The 19,408-nt window shown below is 44.2% G+C and overlaps 1 protein-coding gene across 1 annotated transcript in view; it reads left to right on the top strand.

Annotated features, from left to right (window-relative positions):
* Positions 1 to 18,994: 18,994 nt before the first annotated feature.
* Positions 18,995 to 19,408, top strand: part of LOC119301252 (two pore potassium channel c-like) — a 4,897-nt gene continuing 4,483 nt past the window's right edge. Inside the window, exon 1 of the mRNA XM_037578189.1 lies at positions 18,995 to 19,408. Coding sequence (XP_037434086.1) covers positions 19,218 to 19,408 — 191 coding nt within the window. The 5' untranslated portion in view covers positions 18,995 to 19,217.

Below are 19,408 nucleotides of genomic sequence, written 5' to 3'. Positions count from 1 at the left end.
TGAGTAGTGAGTGGGACCAAAGAGATCCATGTGAAGCAGTCCGAAGGGTCGAGTAGTGGTCATGATTGTCTTCGAGGGATGTTTTGCCCTCGTCATCTTCCCTGCTTCACAGGCACCGCATAAGTGATCTTTCTTGAACTTGACGCCTACGATGCCTATGACATGTTTCTTCTTTGCAAGGGTGTGGAGGTTCCTCATGCCAGCATGCCCAAGCCTCCGATGCCAAAGCCAGCATTCCGAAGCTTTTGCAAGAAGACATACTGCAAGTTGTGGCCCTGCTGAGAAATCTACCACGTACAGATCATCTTTCCGATACCCTTCAAACACTAGAGACTTGTCAGATTCCATTAGTACAAGGCAACAATATTTTCCAAACATTACGATCATGTTCAAATCACAAAGCATTGAGACAGACATTAAGTTGAAGCCAAGGGATTCAACAAGCATGACTTTATCCGTGTGTTGATCCTTTGAGATTGCAACTCTACCTAGACCCAATACCTTACTTTTACCAGTGTCAGCAAATGTGATGTGGCTCTTGTCGGATGGACGTAAGGTTGAGTCCATAAGAAGGCTTCTTTTGTCAGTCATGTGATTTGTACACCCACTGTCAATAATCCATTTTGAAGACTTTGAAGACGCTGGTGTCGTACCCTACAGTGCAGTTAGGGGGATAGGCTTCACGAAGAGAATTGTGAAGCAAAAACATTTGACAAACCAGTGGGTTATGAAAACTTAGATCCAGATTAGGACTAATAGGGAGAGTAGCATGCGATTCAGGAACGAAGTACATAATGAAGCCATTCGGGCATTTTATCTTGCGCCCTACAAGATTTTTAAGGTCCCCAGCAATAGCGTCAGAAGATTTTGGTTTTCTGCTGGAGACCTTTCCCTGCAAAAGAGAGTTAAGCCTTCTTAACCACCCACATCTTCAAGGGTGGCTTAGAAGCAATAAGTCTAAGTGCAGCATCTGAGAATTTTGGCTTTGAAGCCTTAGCAAACAGTCTTGCAGGTGGACAATAGTACTCATAAGAATAAGCAGAATAATTTTTGGTCATATGAACATGACGGTTTGATGAACCGCTCTCATATTCATATGCCTGAGTATGGTTTCCCTGCAAAACATTTGCGTTAGTGTGACTCAGGTGAGTCCTCTGTTTGTATGAAGCCTTTGGACCATATGAAGCCTTTGGTCTGAGGTTTGTCTTCTTCAAGTGAGGTGTCATGAAGACATTCACAGGAAGATTTTCCAGACACTTTTTCGGAACCCAGATCTTCTTCATAGGCGGTCCATTCCTGCAGTTAGTACCAATGTACCTGGCAAACACTTCACCATTCTGATTCTTAAACAGTATATAGTTTGCATCAAAGGATTCATCAATGATAATGGGGTTAGCACAAGTGAAGCCAGATAAATTGGATGGATCTGCTGAAGGTTCCTTTGCAGCAACCCACTTGGTTTTGGGGTACTGCTCAGGTTTCCAGTAAGAGCCATCTGCATTTATTTTCCTTACGAACCCAACACCCTCTTTCCTAGGGTTTTGATTCAGAATCTGCTTCTTGAGGACATCACATAATGTCTGATGTCCTTTAAGACTTTTGTACATCCCTGTTTCAAGCAATGTCTTCAACCTAGCATTCTCATCAGCAATAGCAGTGGTATCCTCAGCAGAGGGGTTAGTTACCACATCAACAGTTGAAGATATTGCAACAGCAGTAGCAGTGGAACATTCAGCAACAGAAGTAGCATTATCACGCTCAATGCATTTAAGACATGGTGGTTCAAATCCTTCCTGAGCGGAACTAATCTGTTTGGTGCGAAGTGACTCGTTTTCCTTTTGAAGATCTTCATGAGCCGCTCTCAATTTCTCAAGTTCTTGCTTCCTTTGAAGATAATCATAGGAAAGCTTTTCATGAGTTGTTGAGAGAGTATCAAGACGATCTTCAAGTTCCTGATACTTAATGTGAAGATTTTTATGTCCTCAATTAAGGATTCGGATCGAGTCATTTCAGCACCCAATAGATCATCGCTTCTGTCTAACAGTTTTTGAATATGTTCCATGGCCTTTTGTTGTTCAGTTGCAATTTTAGCAAGTGTTTTGTAGCTGGGTTTTGAATCACAATCAGAGTCATCGTCACTGGATGTTTGATAGCGAGTAGTGCCTGTGTTTACCTTGGCACCGCGTTCCATGAAGCAGTAGGTAGGAGTGGAGTCGTCCTTGTCATTTGCATCGGTGTCAGTGATGAAGTCATTGTCTTCAATGTTGAAGATGGACTTGGCGACGTATGTTGTAGCCAGACTTGCAATGCCAGAATCAGACTCCTCCTCAGACTCCACCTCTGCCTCCTCAGAAGCGGACTCCTCCTCAGAATCCATTTCCTTGCCAACAAACGCACGTGCCTTGCCAGATGAGCTCTTCTTATGTGATGAAGACTTTGAGGAAGACTTGGAAGAAGACTTTGAGTATTTCTTCTTCTTCTTGTCGTCAGAGTCATATTCCTTGCTCTTCTTCTTCCTTCTGTTCTCATTGTCCCACTGTGGACACTCAGAGATGAAGTGTCCAGTTTTCTTGCACTTGTGGCATGTTTTCCTCTTGTAGTCATGAGCAGAAGCTTCATCATTCCTTGAGCTTGATCGTGAAGACTTTCTGAAGCCTTTCTTCTTGGTGAACTTTTGGAACTTCTTCACAAGCATTGCAAGTTCCCTTCCAATGTCTTCAGGATCATCAGAACTGCTGTCAGATTCTTCTTCAGATGAGGAAACAGCTTTTGCCTTCAAGGCACGAGTTCGCCCATAGTTTGAACCGTAGATATCTCTTTTCTCAGAAAGCTGAAACTCATGTGTGTTGAGCCTCTCGAGTATGTCAGACGGATCGAGTGTCTTGAAATCAGGACGTTCTTGAATCATTAGGGCTAGAATGTCAAACGAACTATCAAGTGATCTCAGCAACGTCTTGACGATTTCATGCTTGGTGATCTCAGTGGCGCCGAGGGCTTGAAGCTCATTTGTGATGTCAGTGAGTCGATCAAATGTGTGTTGGACATTCTCATTGTCATTTCGCTTGAAGCGGTTGAAGAGATTGCAAAGGACACTGATTCTTTGATCTCTCTATGTTGAGATGCCTTCATTGACCTTGGAGAGCCAGTCCCAGACCAGCTTGGATGTCTTCAAAGCACTCACACGGCCATACTGTCCTTTGGTCAGATGACCACAGATGATGTTCTTGGCAGTAGAGTCCAGTTGAACAAATTTCTTGACATCAGCAGCAGTGACACCTTCTCCAGCCTTGGGAATGCCGTTCTAGACGACATACCATAGGTCAACGTCAATAGCTTCAAGATGCATGCGCATCTTATTCTTCCAGTAGGGATATTCAGTTCCATCGAAGACGGGGCACGCAGCGGAGACTTTGATTATCCCTGCAGTCGACATAGCTAAAACTCCAGGTGGTTAAACCGAATCACACAGAACAAGGGAGCACCTTGCTCTCATACCAATTGAAAGTGTGTTATATCGACTAGAGGGGGGTGAATAGGCGATTTTTATGAAAGTCTTCAAAACGTGGAAGTTACGAAGACAAACAGTAGAGATATGCCTATTACTATGCAGCGGAAGTTAGACTACACTAGACAAGCCATGGTCAAGTATCAACAGAGTGAAAGCACAGTGACAAATAGCTGTAGTGTAATTAGGATCAGGTAGGAAGATACTATGAAGCCAAACAGATCATACACTCACGTTGTGAAGACAAAAGATAGAACAGACATGCAATGACTTCACAATGAGTGATCAGTAAGTAAAAGGAAGTGAAGATGAAACCAGTGACTCGTTGAAGACAATGATGTGTTGGACCAGTTCCAGTTGCTGTGACAACTGTACGTCTGGTTGGAGCGGCTAGGTATTTAAACCTTAGGACACATAGTCCCGGACACCCAGTCCTGAACACGCAGCTCAGGACACCAAGTCCTCACCGTATTCTCCTTGAGCTAAGGTCACATAGTCCTCACCCAATCACTCTGGTAAGTCTTCAAGGTAGACTCCCAAACCTTCACAGACTTCGTTCACTGGCAATCCATAATGTCTCTTGGATGCTCTGAACGCGACGCCTAACCGTCTGGGGATGCACAGTCCTCAAGTGTAATAAGTCTTCAGATCACACAGACAAGAAGACTTAAGTGATGCCCAATGTTCTCTGGCTCTGGGTGGTTAGGGCTTTTCTCCTCGCTAGGAATTTTCTCTCAAAGGCTTCGAGGTGGGTTGCTCTCAAACGACAAAAGCCGTGCACTGAAATCTGAGCAGCCAACCGTTTATGGTTGTAGGGGGTGGGCTATTTATAGCCACTTGGCAACCCGACCTGATTTGTCCGAAATGACCCTGGGTCACTAAGGAACTGACACATGTCTCAACGGTCAGATTTCAAACTCTCATGGCAACTTTACTTGGGCTACAAGCAAAGCTGACTTGTCCGGCTCTGGACAAGATTCGCTCTCATTGTCTTCACTCGAAGACATAGGTTTTTGGTTTAGGCATCACTTCAGTCATTCTGACTGGTTCTCCTGGACCCCACTTAACAATATGGTGGTTCCTATGACTCAACACAAAAAGAAAAAGAACTACGAAAGATCTAAGTCTTCGAGCTCCATAGGCTTCATAACGTGTCTTCTTTTGTCATAGTCTTCAGTGTGAATATCTTCATATACCACCTTTGGCTTCAATGTCTTCATACATTTTTAGGGGTCATCTCTGGTAGTGAAACCGAATCAATGAGGGACTTCTACTTGTGTTATCCTGCAATTCTCGCAAACACATTAGTCCCTCAACTAGGTTTGTCGTCAATACTCCAAAACCAACTAGGGGTGGCACTAGATGCACTCACACCCTCTAATCCTCTAAGTGATTACGTGATCCAAATCAACTAAACCATGTCCGATCATCACGTGAGATGGAGTAGTTTCATTGGTGAACATCACTATGTTGATCATATCTACTATATGATTCACGCTCGACCTTTCGGTCTCCGTGTTCCGAGGCCATATCTGTATATGCTTGGCTCGTCAAGTATAACCTGAGTATTCCGCGTGTGCAACTGTTTTGCACCCGTTGTATTTGAACGTAGAGCCTATCACACCGGATCATCACGTGGTGTCTCAGCACGAAGAACTTTCGCAACGGTGCATACTTAGGGAGAACACTTCTTGATAATTAGTGAGAGATCATCTTATAATGCTACCGTCAATCAAAGCAAGATAAGATGCATAAAAGATAAACATCACATGCAATCAATATAAGTGATATGATATGGCCATCATCATCTTGTGCTTGTGATCTCCATCTTCGAAGCACCGTCGTGATCACCATCGTCACCGGCGCGACACCTTGATCACCATCGTAGCATCGTTGTCGTCTCGCCGATCTTATGCTTCCACGACTATCGCTATCGCTTAGTGATAAAGTAAAGCATTATAGCGCGATTGCATTGCATACAATAAAGCGACAACCATATGGCTCCTGCCAGTTGCCGATAACTCGGTTACAAAACATGATCATCTCATACAATAAAATTTAGCATCATGTTTTGACCATATCACATCACAACATGCCCTGCAAAAACAAGTTAGATGTCCTCTACTTTGTTGTTTGCAAGTTTTACGTGGCTGCTACGGGCTTAAGCAAGAACCAATCTTACCTACGCATCAAAACCACAACGATAGTTTGTCAAGTTGGTGCTGTTTTACCCTTCGCAAGGACCGGGCGTAGCCACACTCGGTTCAACTAAAGTTGGAGAAACTGTCACCCGCAAGCCACCTATGTGCAAAGCACGTCGGGAGAACCGGTCTCGCGTAAGCGTACGCGTAATGTCGGTCCGGGCCGCTGCGTCCAACAATACCGCCGAACCAAAGTATGACATGCTGGTAAGCAGTATGACTTATATCGCCCACAACTCACTTGTGTTCTACTCGTGCATATAACATCAACATATAAAACCTAGGCTCGGATGCCACTGTTGGGGAACGTAGTAATTTCAAAAAAATTCCTACGCACACGCAAGATCATGGTGATGCATAGCAACGAGAGGGGAGAGTGTGATCTACGTACCCTTGTAGACCGATAGCGGAAGCATTAGCACAACGCGGTTGATATAGTCGTACGTCTTCACGGCCCGACCGATCAAGCACCGAAACTACGTCACCTCCGAGTTTTAGCACACGTTCAGCTCGATGACGATCCCCGGACTCCAATCCAGCAAAGTGTCGGGGAAGAGTTCCGTCAGCACGACGGCGTGGTGACGATCTTGATGTTCTACCGTCGCAGGGCTTCACCTAAGCACCGCTACAATATTATCGAGGGTTATGGTGGAAGGGGGCACCGCACACGGCTAAGAATATGATCACGTGGATCAACTTGTGTCTATGGGGTGCCCCCTGCCTCCGTATATAAAGGATCAAGGGGGGTGCGGCCGGCCAGGAGAAGGGCGTGCCAGGAGGAGTCCTACTCCCACCGGGAGTAGGATTCCCCCCCCCCCTTCCTAGTTGGAATAGGATTCGTGAAGTGGGAAAGAGGAGAGAGAGAAGGAAGGGGGCGCCGCCCCCCTCTCCTTGTCCTATTCGGACTAGGGGGAAGGGGCGCGCGGCCCAGCCCTGGCCACCTCTCCTCTCTTCCACTAAGGCCCACTAAGGCCCATATACCTCCCGGGGGGTTCCGGTAACCTCCCGGTACTCCGGTAAAATCCCGATTTCACCCGGAACACTTCCGATATCCAAATATAGGCTTCCAATATATCAATCTTTATGTCTCGACCATTTCAAGACTCCTCGTCATGTCCGTGATCACATCCGGGACTCTGAACAAACTTTGGTACATCAAAATGCATAAACTCATAATATAACTGTCATCAAAACCTTAAGCGTGCGGACCCTACGGGTTCGAGAACAATGTAGACATGACCGAGACACGTCTCCGGTCAATAACCAATAGCGGAACCTGGATGCTCATATTGGCTCCCACATATTCTACGAAGATCTTTATCGGTCAGACCGCATAACAACATACGTTGTTCCCTTTGTCATCGGTATGTTACTTGCCCGAGATTCGATCATCGGTATCTCAATACCTAGTTCAATCTCGTTACCGGCAAGTCTCCCTTTACTCATTTCGTAATACATCATCTTGCAACTAACTCATTAGTTGTAATGCTTGCAAGGCTTATGTGATGTGCATTACCGAGAGGGCCCAGAGATACCTCTCCGACAATCGGAGTGAAAAATCCTAATCTCGAAATACGCCAACCCAACATGTACCTTTGGAGACACCTGTAGAGCACCTTTATAATCACCCAGTTACGTTGTGACGTTTGGTAGCACACAAAGTGTTCCTCCGGCAAACGGGAGTTGCATAATCTCATAGTCATAGGAACATGTATAAGTCATGAAGAAAGCAATAGCAACATACTAAACGATCGGGTGCTAAGCCAATGGAATGGGTCATGTCAATCAAATCATTCACCTAATGATGTGATCCCGTTAATCAAATAACAACTCTTTGTCCATGGTTAGGAAACATAACCATCTTTGATTAACGAGCTAGTCAAGTAGAGGCATACTAGTGACACTCTGTTTGTCTATGTATTCACACATGTATTATGTTTCCGGTTAATACAATTCTAGCATGAATAATAAACATTTATCATGATATAAGGAAATAAATAATAACTTTATTATTGCCTCTAGGGCATATTTCCTTCACAAAGCAGGAGAAGTTTATGGAAGGGCTGAATGATGAGATGAGTATGCAGTTGATGGTGGCAACATTCACCAACTACCAGGAGTTGGTAGATAAGGCTCTTATGATTAAAGGGAAGCAGCAGTAGATTGAGAGCCATAAGAGGAAGTATGGACAAGGGAGGTATAACTCAGGAGCTCAGCAGAAGCCTCGCCTAACCCCGAACTCGGGAGGACTTGTTCATAACCATGGAGGCCACAACCATAATGGAGGAAGTAACCATAATCATATTGTCCCAAGGAATGGGAATGGGAATGGAGCAAGCAACAATCAGAACCGCCCCAATCCAGCCGCACCCACCAAGAGAGACCTAAGTCACATTACTTGTTTCAAGTGCGGGAAGACTGGACACTATACCACGGAGTGCCCTGAAGGAAAGAATAGAAATGGAAATGGGAGCGCTGGGAAGAAGCCCAATCCACTCAACAAAGGACAAGTGAACCACGTTAACGTGGAGGAGGTTGAAGAGCAGCCGGATGCGGTAATAGGTAAGTTTTTGGTTAAGTCATTTACCGCTCTTGTTCTATTTGGTATTGGTGCATCGCATTCATACATATCAAGGGGATTTGTGGATAAGTTAAATTACCAACCCAAACCCTTAGGACCCCTCTCTTAGTGAGTTCACCCGGAGCAGAGTATATGGCTAGTCGATGGTGCGACCAGATACCCCTAACCATTGGCACCCATGTTTTTCCGTCTGACCTAATTATCTTGGAGTCACAAGGATTGGATGTGATATTAGGCATGGACTGGATGTCAAAGTATGGAGGGAGTATTGACTGTGCTAGTAAGTCGATTTATCTCACCACCCCGGAGGGAAAAAGGATTAAGTATGTATCTAGGCATGTGTCTAGGAGGAGCCAAGTGAATACCCTCACGGGAGTTGTTCAGGAGGAAGTGCCTGTAGTGAGGGATTACCCGGATGTTTTTCCAGAGGAGTTACCAGGCATGCCACCGGATCGAGACATCGAGTTTTTGATAGAGCTATTGCCAGGTACCGAGCCAATATCCAAGAGACCCTATCGGATGCCCGCGAATGACCTGGAGGAAATTAAGAAACAGATCAAGGAGTTGTTGGAGAAAGGATACATTCAAAGGAGTTCATCACCTTGGGGAGCCCCGGTGCTTTTGGTGGAGAAGAAGGATAAATCCCTAAGAATGGTTGTTGATTATCGGGCCTTGAATGAAGTGACGATCAAGAACAAGTACCCGCTGCCGATGATCAATGATCTGTTTGATCAGCTGCAAGGAGCTAAGGTGTTTTCAAAGATCGATTTGCGATCGGGATACCATTAGTTGAAGATTCGAGAGAAAGATACCAAAGACATCATTCACCACACGTTACGGATTATACGAATATACGGTCATGTCGTTTGGACTGACTAATGCCCCTGCCTATTTCATGAGCATGATGAATAAGGTGTTCATGGAGTATTTGGATAAGTTTGTTGTGGTGTTCATTGATGATATAATGGTATAATCGAGTAATGAAGAGGAACACAAGGAGCATTTGCGACTAGTTCTCGAGAAACTCAGGGAACACCAGGTGTATGCCAAGTTCAGCAAATGCGAGTTTTGGTTGAAGGAAGTCAGATTCCTTGGACATGTTATATCAGGAGAAGGTATAGCAGTAGACCCCAGCAAGGTCCAGTCAGTCACTGAATGGATAGCACCCACTTCAGTTAGCGAGATCTGCAGTTTTCTTGGACTCGCAGGATACTATCGGAGATTCATTGAGAATTTTTCCAAGATTGTGAAGCCAATGACGGAGTTATTGAAGAAGGATACCAAGTTTAAATGGACAAAAGACTATGAGGCAAGTTTTCAGGAGTTGAAGAAACGTCTGACTACAGCCCCAGTGCTGACGCTGCCAGATATACATAAGGATTTCCAACTGTATTGCGACGCCTCTCGCTTAGGACTTGGATGTGTGCTTATGCAGGATGGAAGAGTTGTTTCGTATGCCTCGCGACAACTAAAACCTCACGAGTTGAATTATGCCACGCATGATTTGGAGTTAGCAGCCGTAGTGCATGCATTGAAGACTTGGAGACATTACCTTATTGGACACCGTTTTGATGTGTACACGGATCATAAAAGTTTGAAATACATCTTCACACAGAAGGAACTGAACCTTAGGCAGAGGAGATGGTTGGAGCTTATAAAGGATTATGACATGAAGCTGCACTATCATCCAGGAAAGGTCAATGTCGTAGCCGACGCTTTGAGCCGAAAGAGTTATGCTAATATCCTTGCGAGTAAGGGAGTGCCAAAGGAGTTAGCAGAGAATATCATGGAACTTCGATTAGAGATTGTTCCTAGAGGTTTTGTTGCAACAATGAAGGTTCAGTCTACATTGTTGGGAAAGATTCTAGAAGCTCAGAAGGAAGACAAAGAGATTGCTGAGATAAAGGAGAAAATGAGCAAAGGAAAGGCCAAGGGTTTTCGTGAGGATGAGCATGATACCTTATGGTTTGAGGACCGGATATACGTGCCCAAAAACACAGAGATCGGGAAGTTAATACTACAGGAGGCTCATGACTCACCATACTCGATACACCCCGGAAACACCAAGATGTATTTGGATTTGAAGGAACGTTTCTGGTGGACAGGTATGAAGAAGGATATTGCCGAGTATGTAGCCGTATGTGATGTATATCAGAGAGTGAAGGCAGAGCATCAAAAGCCGGCAGGATTGTTACAGCCTATGTCGATACCCGAATGGAAGTGGGATAAATTTGGCATGGATTTTATCACCGAATTACCCAGGACCAAATCAGGATATGATTCTATATGGGTAGTAGTTGACCGTTTGACCAAAGTGGCACACTTTATCCTAGTGAAAACAACTTATACAAGTGCGAAGTTGGCCAAGATATATATGTCCAGCATCGTATGTCTGCATGGAGTTCTGAGGACCATCGTATCAGATAGAGGAACACAGTTTACTTCAAAGTTTTGGCATCAGTTACACCAGACTTTGGGAGCGAGATTGGAGTTCAGTACAACATTTCACCCGCAGACGGATGGACAGACCGAGAGAGTCAATCAGATTCTGGAGGACATGTTGAGAGCCTGTGCGCTAGATTATGGATCTAGTTGGGATGACAATTTGCCTTACACAGAGTTCTCATACAACAATAGCTATCAAGCCAGTTTGAAGATGGCACCGTTTGAAGCCATGTACGGACAAAGGTGCAGAACATCGTTGATGTGTGATGAAGTTGGAGACCGACAGTTGTTTGGACCAGACTTGATCAAGGAGTCTAAGGAGAAAGTCAAGTTGATCCGTGATAGATTGAAAATTGCTCAGTCCAGGCAGAAGAGTTATGCAGACTCAAAACGCAAGGAGGTAACCTATGAAATTGGAGATAGAGCATATCTGCGAGTATCACCTTTGCGAGGAGTGAAACGTTTTGGAGTTAAGGGAAAGTTAGCCCCGAGATTTGTAGGTCCATATCGTGTTTTGGAACGGATGGGAGAAGTTGCCTACAAGTTGGAGTTACCTGAAGGACTGTCAGGAGTTCACGATGTGTTTCACGTTTCTCAGTTGAAGAAGTGCCATGCTGAGATGGCCGACATACCACTAAGAGATACCGTACCCTTGGAGGCGATTCAGTTGGACAATGATTTGACGTATGAGGAGAAGCCAGTCAAGATTTTGGAGTTTGCCAGTCGAGTCACCCGTAGCAAGGTCATCAAGTTTTGCAAAGTTCAGTGGAGCCACCATACCGAGGATGAAGCCACCTGGGAACGAGAGGATGACCTTCGCAAAGACCACCCACACCTATTTTTCTAGCCAACCAGAATCTCGAGGGCGAGATTCATCTTAAAGGGGGTAGGTTTGTAACATCTCAAATTTTCAATTTGGAATATTATACATAGGTCATTCTTGCATATCATATTTTATTGCATTTTCGTTCCGCAATCCTCGAAATCCTAAGCAACTGAAGGACCCTCAGAGAGAGTTGGGAAAATCCTAAGCAAATATAGAAACGAGGATTTTGGTTTTAATTATTTTTCTCTCTGAAAATATTTCATAATTAAAAATATATGAGAGGAGATAATATGATTTCTCCAAAATAAATGAAATATTGGAGGAAAAATATTAAAATCATTTATTTGATTTTATTTGGATTTTATTTGCATTAGAAAAATTGCACGTTTTCAAAACTGCATTTTAGGGCCAAGAAAATGTTCATCTTGTTCTAAATATTTTATTTAGACGGTGAAAATTTGTTTTGGCATTTTTTAGATTTTTATTTTATTTTCTAGGATTTATTTTCTGTTCGACGGAATTATTATTTAAAAAAACTCCCAAGCGCCGACTGGGCCGAAACCGGGCCGGCCCAACCGCCCCGCGCCGCCGCCTTCCCTCGCGCGCGCGCGCCGCCGTTGACTCGGACGAGGAGTCCGGCCGGGACTCCTCCTCGCCGCCGCCTTGGCCCCTCCTCCAAGCCGAGCCCCCTCCCCCCTTTATATACTCCCGCCCCGAGCTGCCACCACCACCAACCACCGCCGCCACCAGCGCCTCGCCGTCGCTGCCCGCTGCCTTGCCCCGCCGCCGGAGCCCCATGTTTCGCCGGACCCGACGAGGTAGCCGTTCGCCGCCGGGTTTTTTTAAGAAACTGTTTCGGGTTTTTTTAGAAAACCCTAGTTCGTTTTTTTAGATCGGTTCGCCAGTTTTTTTCCCGGTTCTTCTATTTAGCGGACGTTCGTCCGTACGTTCGTTTTAACAAACGGTTTTCGCCCGTTAGTTACAGATAACAAATGCTCGTTCGTTAGCCTGTTCGTCAGTTTTCTTTTATCGGATTAATCCGCAATTATTTCTGATCGCGATTTCTGATCCGGTTTTTGTTTTAGTTTTTCTTTTCGCTTGTTAGTCGGAATCAGGCGATTCAAACGCCTAGATCTTCGTCTCGAGACCCTCTTTCCGCTTAACCAACTTGAACAAGATTTTGGTACTGTAAAATTTGACCTTAGTTCAAATTAGTAAACGGATCTTGTTTCTTTCGCCGTTTGAGTTTCGTTGCTCCGTTTGGTTTGATTCTTTTTGCAAACCGGAGTTCTTAAGTTGAACTTTCCGGTTGGATCTTCTTATTTGAGTTTTACCCATGCTTCTTTGTTAGTTGCTTATGTATGATATTGTTTGTTTGCGATAGAATTCCCGGAGTGCGAAGCGTGTTATTTGGAGTCTCTAGGTTACGCGGATCGTCAGCAAGGCAAGGAACACTTTGATCATATCCCTTTATCACCCAGTTTTTATGCATTAGTTCCAATCCTCAAACATTGCATGATTAGGATGACATTAACCTGTGGATTGGGAAGTAGTTGATGAGGTAGAACCTATTACCCTATTACATTCAAACCCTTGGGAGTTACTTCTACGCGTTGCTTATATTGTTATGCTATGCTCGTAGACGTGGTTTGGGTGAGTGAAATCCATGACAGATGTGAGATTGTTAATTAATGGTTCAACTTAAGGTGGCAACTTAAATTTACATCTGGGTGGATTGAGGCACCTGGAGTACCCAGTGTTGCCTTTATTTTTTGGAAATCCCAGAGTACTCGTGTGATCTTTCTATGGACCGCCACCTAGGCTCAAAGGGAACTGAGATGATTCATGCTAGAAACTTCCGTGTGCAGCCAAAAGCTATTATGGGCTCTAGCATAGTTGAGTAAGTTATGTGAAGCTCTTGAAGAGGTAGATCAACAGGTAGGTTTGTAGGTTTGGTATGGTCTACCCGAAGTAGAGAGTTAATGTTTCTGAAAGACTGTGTCTCGGTCATCCGTTTCTCAAACATCATGTAGTGCGAGAAATCCAACGGAGGCGATCGAGTCTTGTGGGGAAAAGTGCGCAAACCTATGCAGAGTGTATAAACTAATCATGATTAGCCGTGTCCCCGGTTATGGACAAATCTTGAGTATCTAGTACTTGGAGTATCTTAAGTATCTCATCACTCTTAATTAATATTGTTGGGTTGTTAATCACTTTAATTGGGATTGAGTTGGAGGAACCTTCTCAATGATGTTTCAACTACCATGATAGTAAATTTAAAATCTATTTCTTTGTTGTAGGGGAAAATTGGCTTTTCGCAAAAACTATAACCATAGAGCTTTCCACCAGCCAATTATGCATGTAGTGATAGCATTATTTTGTTCTTGCTCTACTGTGTTACTTTGCCAGCATATTCCATGTGCTGACCCGTTTTCGGGCTGCAACGTATTATGTTGCAGACTTTTCATACGAGGAGTAAGGTTCGTTAGGTTGTTGTCGTGCAGCTCAGCTATGCCGTTGGAGTTGATGGACTCACTTTATCTTTCAAGCCTTCCGTTGTTATCGTATTAGATGGCCTTAAGCCATATTTATTGTAATAAGTTTTCTTTTGAGACATCCGATGTAATAAGTGTGTGATTGCTACTCTGTTATAAAACCTTCGAGTACTATGTGTGTCAGCATTATCGATCCAGGGATGACACTGAAGCACAAAGACTTGACCGTTTGAGGTCGGGTCGCTACATAATGGCTATAAAGAAGGAGTTTGTTGGGAGACAACCCAATAGTTATATATTTTTTGTTTCTTGTGCATACAATTCTGCTACTGTTATGGTTGTGTTTTGTGTTATAATTAGTGTTTGTGCCAAGTAAAGCCTTTGGGATGATTTGGATGATGGTTGTTTTGATTCTGTGCAAAAACATAAACTTTTGCATTCAGTAGCAGAATTGTTAAAATTTGCTGGAGCGTAATAAAATTCTGAATTTATTACACATGATTGATATACAAATTTCTCATGTTTTCCTGATTTTCCAGAATTTTTGGAGTGATAGAAGTATGGTCATTGTTCGAATCACTACTGATTGTTCTGTTTTTGACAGATTCTGTTTTCGTTGCGTTGCTCGCTTGTTTTGATGAATCTATGGATTGTATCGGGGGGTATAAGCCATGATGAAGTTAGAATACAGTAGGTATGATTCAATAATAAAATATGAATGGGTTTACAACTGTACCTAAAGTAGCGATTTGGTTTATTATACTAACGGATCTCACGAATGTTTTATTGAGTTCTGTGTGCAGAAGTTTTCAAGTTTTGAGTCAGATCATGATGGATGAAGGAATAAGGAGTGGCAAGGGCCTAAGCTTGGGGATGCTCGAGGCACCCCAAGATAATATTGAAAGACTCTCAAGCAACTAAATTTGGGGATGCCTCGGAAGGCATCCCCTCTTTCTTCTACCTAAATATCAATGAAATCACCTATATTTCGTCCAAATTTACTGAATTTCATCAAATTTGCGACTTTTTTTAAAAATCGCCCATGCCGGTGCGGACGCGGCTGGGAATCAGTTCCCCTCACGCCGAAATTATCGTCGGCAGGCCCCCCAAGAGGCGCTATTTTTTTTTGCCTAAAAGCACCCTTGGGGGCCGAACGGCTGAAGATGCTCTAAGTGACAACTTTATGAAAAATGTACTCCCTTAGTTTCATAATGGAGAGCATCTTTTTTTTCTGAAAGTCAAACATGTCTATATTTGACCATGTTTAAAGAAAAATATCAACCCTCACAATGCAAAATCATTACCATTACATTAATCATTAAGTGTGCTTTTATGTTTTATTTATCTAGTATTTTACGCGTTGATTGGTTATCTTATAAATTTGGTCAAGCATAAAAATGTTGGAACAAGATATACACTACATTATAGAGAGGGAGTAGGTAACAAAATATGCAGCAGGTTTTTAGAATTTTTTTACTTTGTTTAGCGTTTGTGTTTTTCTCGGGAAGGCGAGGCGATGGCGACTTCCTGACGATGAAATAATGTTCTCCTCTCCTAGCCCCCGTCTCGGTGGTGCGTCTTGCGTTGTTCGAGGGCGTGTGGAAGTGTCCCTCAGGCTGATCTCGTGGGATTCAGTCGTCGTTTGTCTTCGATGGTTTTGCGTGGATCCGGCCTGAGTTCATGTGTTTACAGGTTAGATCATTCTGATCTACACTTCTGTTCATCGACGACATTTGTCGTTTTGGTGCGTTGATCATGCGGGACCTTAGCACGACGACTTGTCGATTGCCTACTACAATAACGTTTGCCCGGCTCCGGAGAGGGAGGAACGATGAGAGCGATGCGCCTTTGACTCGCTCTAGTGTTTGTAGTAGTCGCTAGGTGATATACGGACATGAATGTAATTGTATTACTCTTCGTGTTGTTTGTGCCGTAGATCAAACGATTTCTTGCAAAAAGCAAGCACAAAAAAAACAAGGATATATTTTCCATGTGATCTTTTTTTAACATAGTACACTCATACATACGCACATACACCCACTTTATGAACGTGCGGACGCACTATGAACACTTCCGGAAGATTGAACCAACATATCATCTTGAGATTGATGAAGTCACCGCAGACGACTTTATAATCGATGGAGACATCTCCTCCCCTAAACGCACATCATCAATCAAAACGATTAAAACAAATTCAGAAGAAAAAAAATGGATGTTTAGTTTCACCTGGTCGGACAGCAAAAGCGCCCCGGATGCGGGCATGAGCTAATCGGCGTGTCCATTGAATGCACGCGTACGTTTCCCCATCTAGCAGCAGAAGTTTCCATCCAGTCACATCCATCGACCGGACGTCCTTTGCAACTTCAAGTGTCACGGTTAGATATTTGATTGGGCTTTTGATGAAGCCTTGTATAATCTTGTCGATCTCTCCATCGCTAGCCTCTTATCCATTCTAAACTCGACCGGTCATTGTTTTTTCGTGCTTATAATAGGTCAAATCAGCGCGGCGGAAATGAACTGACCGCTGAGAATGTAGGTGCATTTTATTTCATCAACATAAAATGTTTAATTACGCTGCCAAGTAGTCATTCCGACAGTGCTGACATATGAAAAAAGAAGACAGAAGAAAGTAGCATACGTGGCTATTCACCCCGGGCTCAGCTAAGCCCGGGTGTGAACAGTAAAATCATTTTAAATGACAAAAAAATACTCAAAAAATTCCAATTCTTTTGCGGTGCAAGATTCTCATTTTCGTGATGCCTATGTAAAATTGGTTGAAGTTTGGGCATTCGAGGAACTCATGAAAAAAAGACAAAATTCAAGCGTCCTAGAAACTTTTGAAAACATTACTGTTCACATCTGATTTTGTCTATTTTGCCATGAGCTCCTCGAATGTCCAAACACCTTAAATTTTTGCAAGAACATCACACATTTGAGCATATTGCACCATAATAAAAATCATTTTTTTGTATTTTTTATTTTACTTTTCATCGAGTGTAGATCAGCCCGGACACCAAATTGAATTATCGGAAAGTAACTCATTTTAACCCATTTTCTTGCTATTATTTTTCACTACACAAATTGTATCTCCTTCATTGTTTTTACTTCCTTTTATGTATTTCTTTAAAGCCCTTTTCTGCCTTTATGAATTGACTTACATAAATTGTCATCAGTATATGATGATACTCCAAAAGATCGTAGTGTGCTTTTACAGTTAGTCTCTTCTACTCCTTTCTTCATCGCCTTTTGCAAACTTCATTTTGCCGGATAATGATGAATTATCCTTCATCGCTAACCGTCGATATAATTGTCAAAACATTTGTTTCCTCACCAGTTCGTCTCTATATTTTCCCTCCAGTTCTATCCTTCATGAACCTTGCCGACGTGTCCACCTCATCTCCTTCGCGACGCATGTTGCATCTAAGGACCATTTGTAACATGCATACCGTGACATAACCCTACCAGACATCTTAACTTTTATCAGCGCGTCACGTAATAGGGTTAGCAAGGGTGACATGAACACACTTGGTAGCATGCAGAGTCCACGTCCACGCTCGGTTCGGTTCCTCGGTGTATTTAACATTTCGGTTCTGTTAAAATACTGACCGATCGGTGAATTGAAAATTAGCTGACCGAAGATTCTTTGCACCAAAATGTCGGTTCGGTCATCGGTTCCACCGAAACAGCACCAAGATATACCGCAGCCTGCGTCTATTCAAATGTACAGTGCTTGTACCTCTGCCTACTAGTAGTAGCTAGTAATAAAGCCTAGCCTGCTTGGCTGTTTCCTCCTATTGATTCTCCCGAGTAAAAAGTAGCGGTGGCGGCTCACTAGGTAAAGTACTAGTACTATCTACTACCTACACGAGAGAAGTAGTACTATCTCCTCTACACAAAATTTATAGCGACGCTGACCCAGTGAGTCAAGGTCACCTCTTCCCGATACAACCATGGTACTCGTGCACTTGGGCAGATAGCACTTGATAGCAACAGGCGTGCAGGCCAGACATCTGTATTTCTCGGTTTTCGGTCCACTCGGTTACCCGAGGTATAGACCCGAATTAACCGGACTAAGTTCGGTTTCCACCAAATGCAAACCGGATGTACCACCGAAGTTTTCGGTTTCGGTGTATTCGGATTCGGGTTATATGCCCAGCCCTATCCGAGATAACCGAGCAAGCAGAAAAACCTGCTCCGCAAGAGATGCTAGTTTCTTGCGGCGTCGTTTATGTTGGGTCACATGGCCTCTGCGAACAACTCAACACGAGGAGATGGAAGGACCTGGATATGCACTCGGCACGTAGATGAAGTAACTTCCATGTCAAGACCTGTGGCGCTGCAAAGGTGCAGAAGCGATGTTGTACCGGACGCCTCCACAATTCCAAATTTCCATATTTGTATGATATTCTCCGTCACAGTACACGAAGCAAAGACGATGATTCTTGAAAACCTCATTTTTTTAAAAGTTAAAAAACGCTTTTGTGTATGCTTTTTTTCTTTTAATAAGGAATCCTTGTTGCTATTGCTCTTCATTTTGTTTTGATTCATCGTAATTTGTATCGATTTTAGGTTTTGTGCACAGAAAGTATATACAAAATCGTTTGTGAAGAAACACAGCCGGGCACGTTGGGACCATACCAACGCGTGGGACAATTCCTCAACAGTTGCTTACACACTCGATCCAACGGCTTCCACGGTCACAAACCAAAACCTAGCTGACAGTGACGGCGACAAAGATGAGATGTGCCCTCATCTCATCCTTCCCTTCCCTGTTCCGCCCGCTATTATTGCGTTGCATCATCGTCGATCCGTCTCCCGCCGCTCACGAGACCGATCGTCCATAAACAAATCAGCCGATCTCAATTTAATTAATTAATATAAGCCCGAGAAACGGGACAAAATTAGCAGTCGGAAATATAGGGGCATCGCCGTCGTCAAGTGGCCATCGCCAACGTCCCGCAGCCTCCGCCTCCGCCTCCCTCCTCCTCCTCCAACCTTCAATCACCTCGTCCCCACCGGCGGCCCCGGCAATAAGAACCCGAATCGCGCCCCGTCCCCCTCGCTCAGAATCCCGGCGAATCTCGCGCCGGACGCAGGAATCAAGAATCCCCGGGGATATTCATCGGGAATCCGGGAAGAAAGCCCCGGCCTTGGCGGTCCGGCCATGGACACGGAGCCGCTGCTCCCCACCACGGCGCCGCAGCCGCTCCACCCGCTGCCGGAGCACGCGACGCTCTCCAACTTCGACCTCGCGCCGCCCTCCTCGCCCTGCCCCTCCCCGGCCTCCTCCTACAAGGACCGCCTCATCTTCGGGCCCCACGACCCGCCGCCGCCGCCGCCGCCCCCTCCCCCGCC

The sequence above is a fragment of the Triticum dicoccoides genome, chromosome 5A (genome assembly GCF_002162155.2).
Source record: "Triticum dicoccoides isolate Atlit2015 ecotype Zavitan chromosome 5A, WEW_v2.0, whole genome shotgun sequence".
Lineage (NCBI taxonomy): Eukaryota > Viridiplantae > Streptophyta > Magnoliopsida > Poales > Poaceae > Triticum > Triticum dicoccoides.
This window is presented reverse-complemented; position numbering and strand designations above follow the sequence as displayed.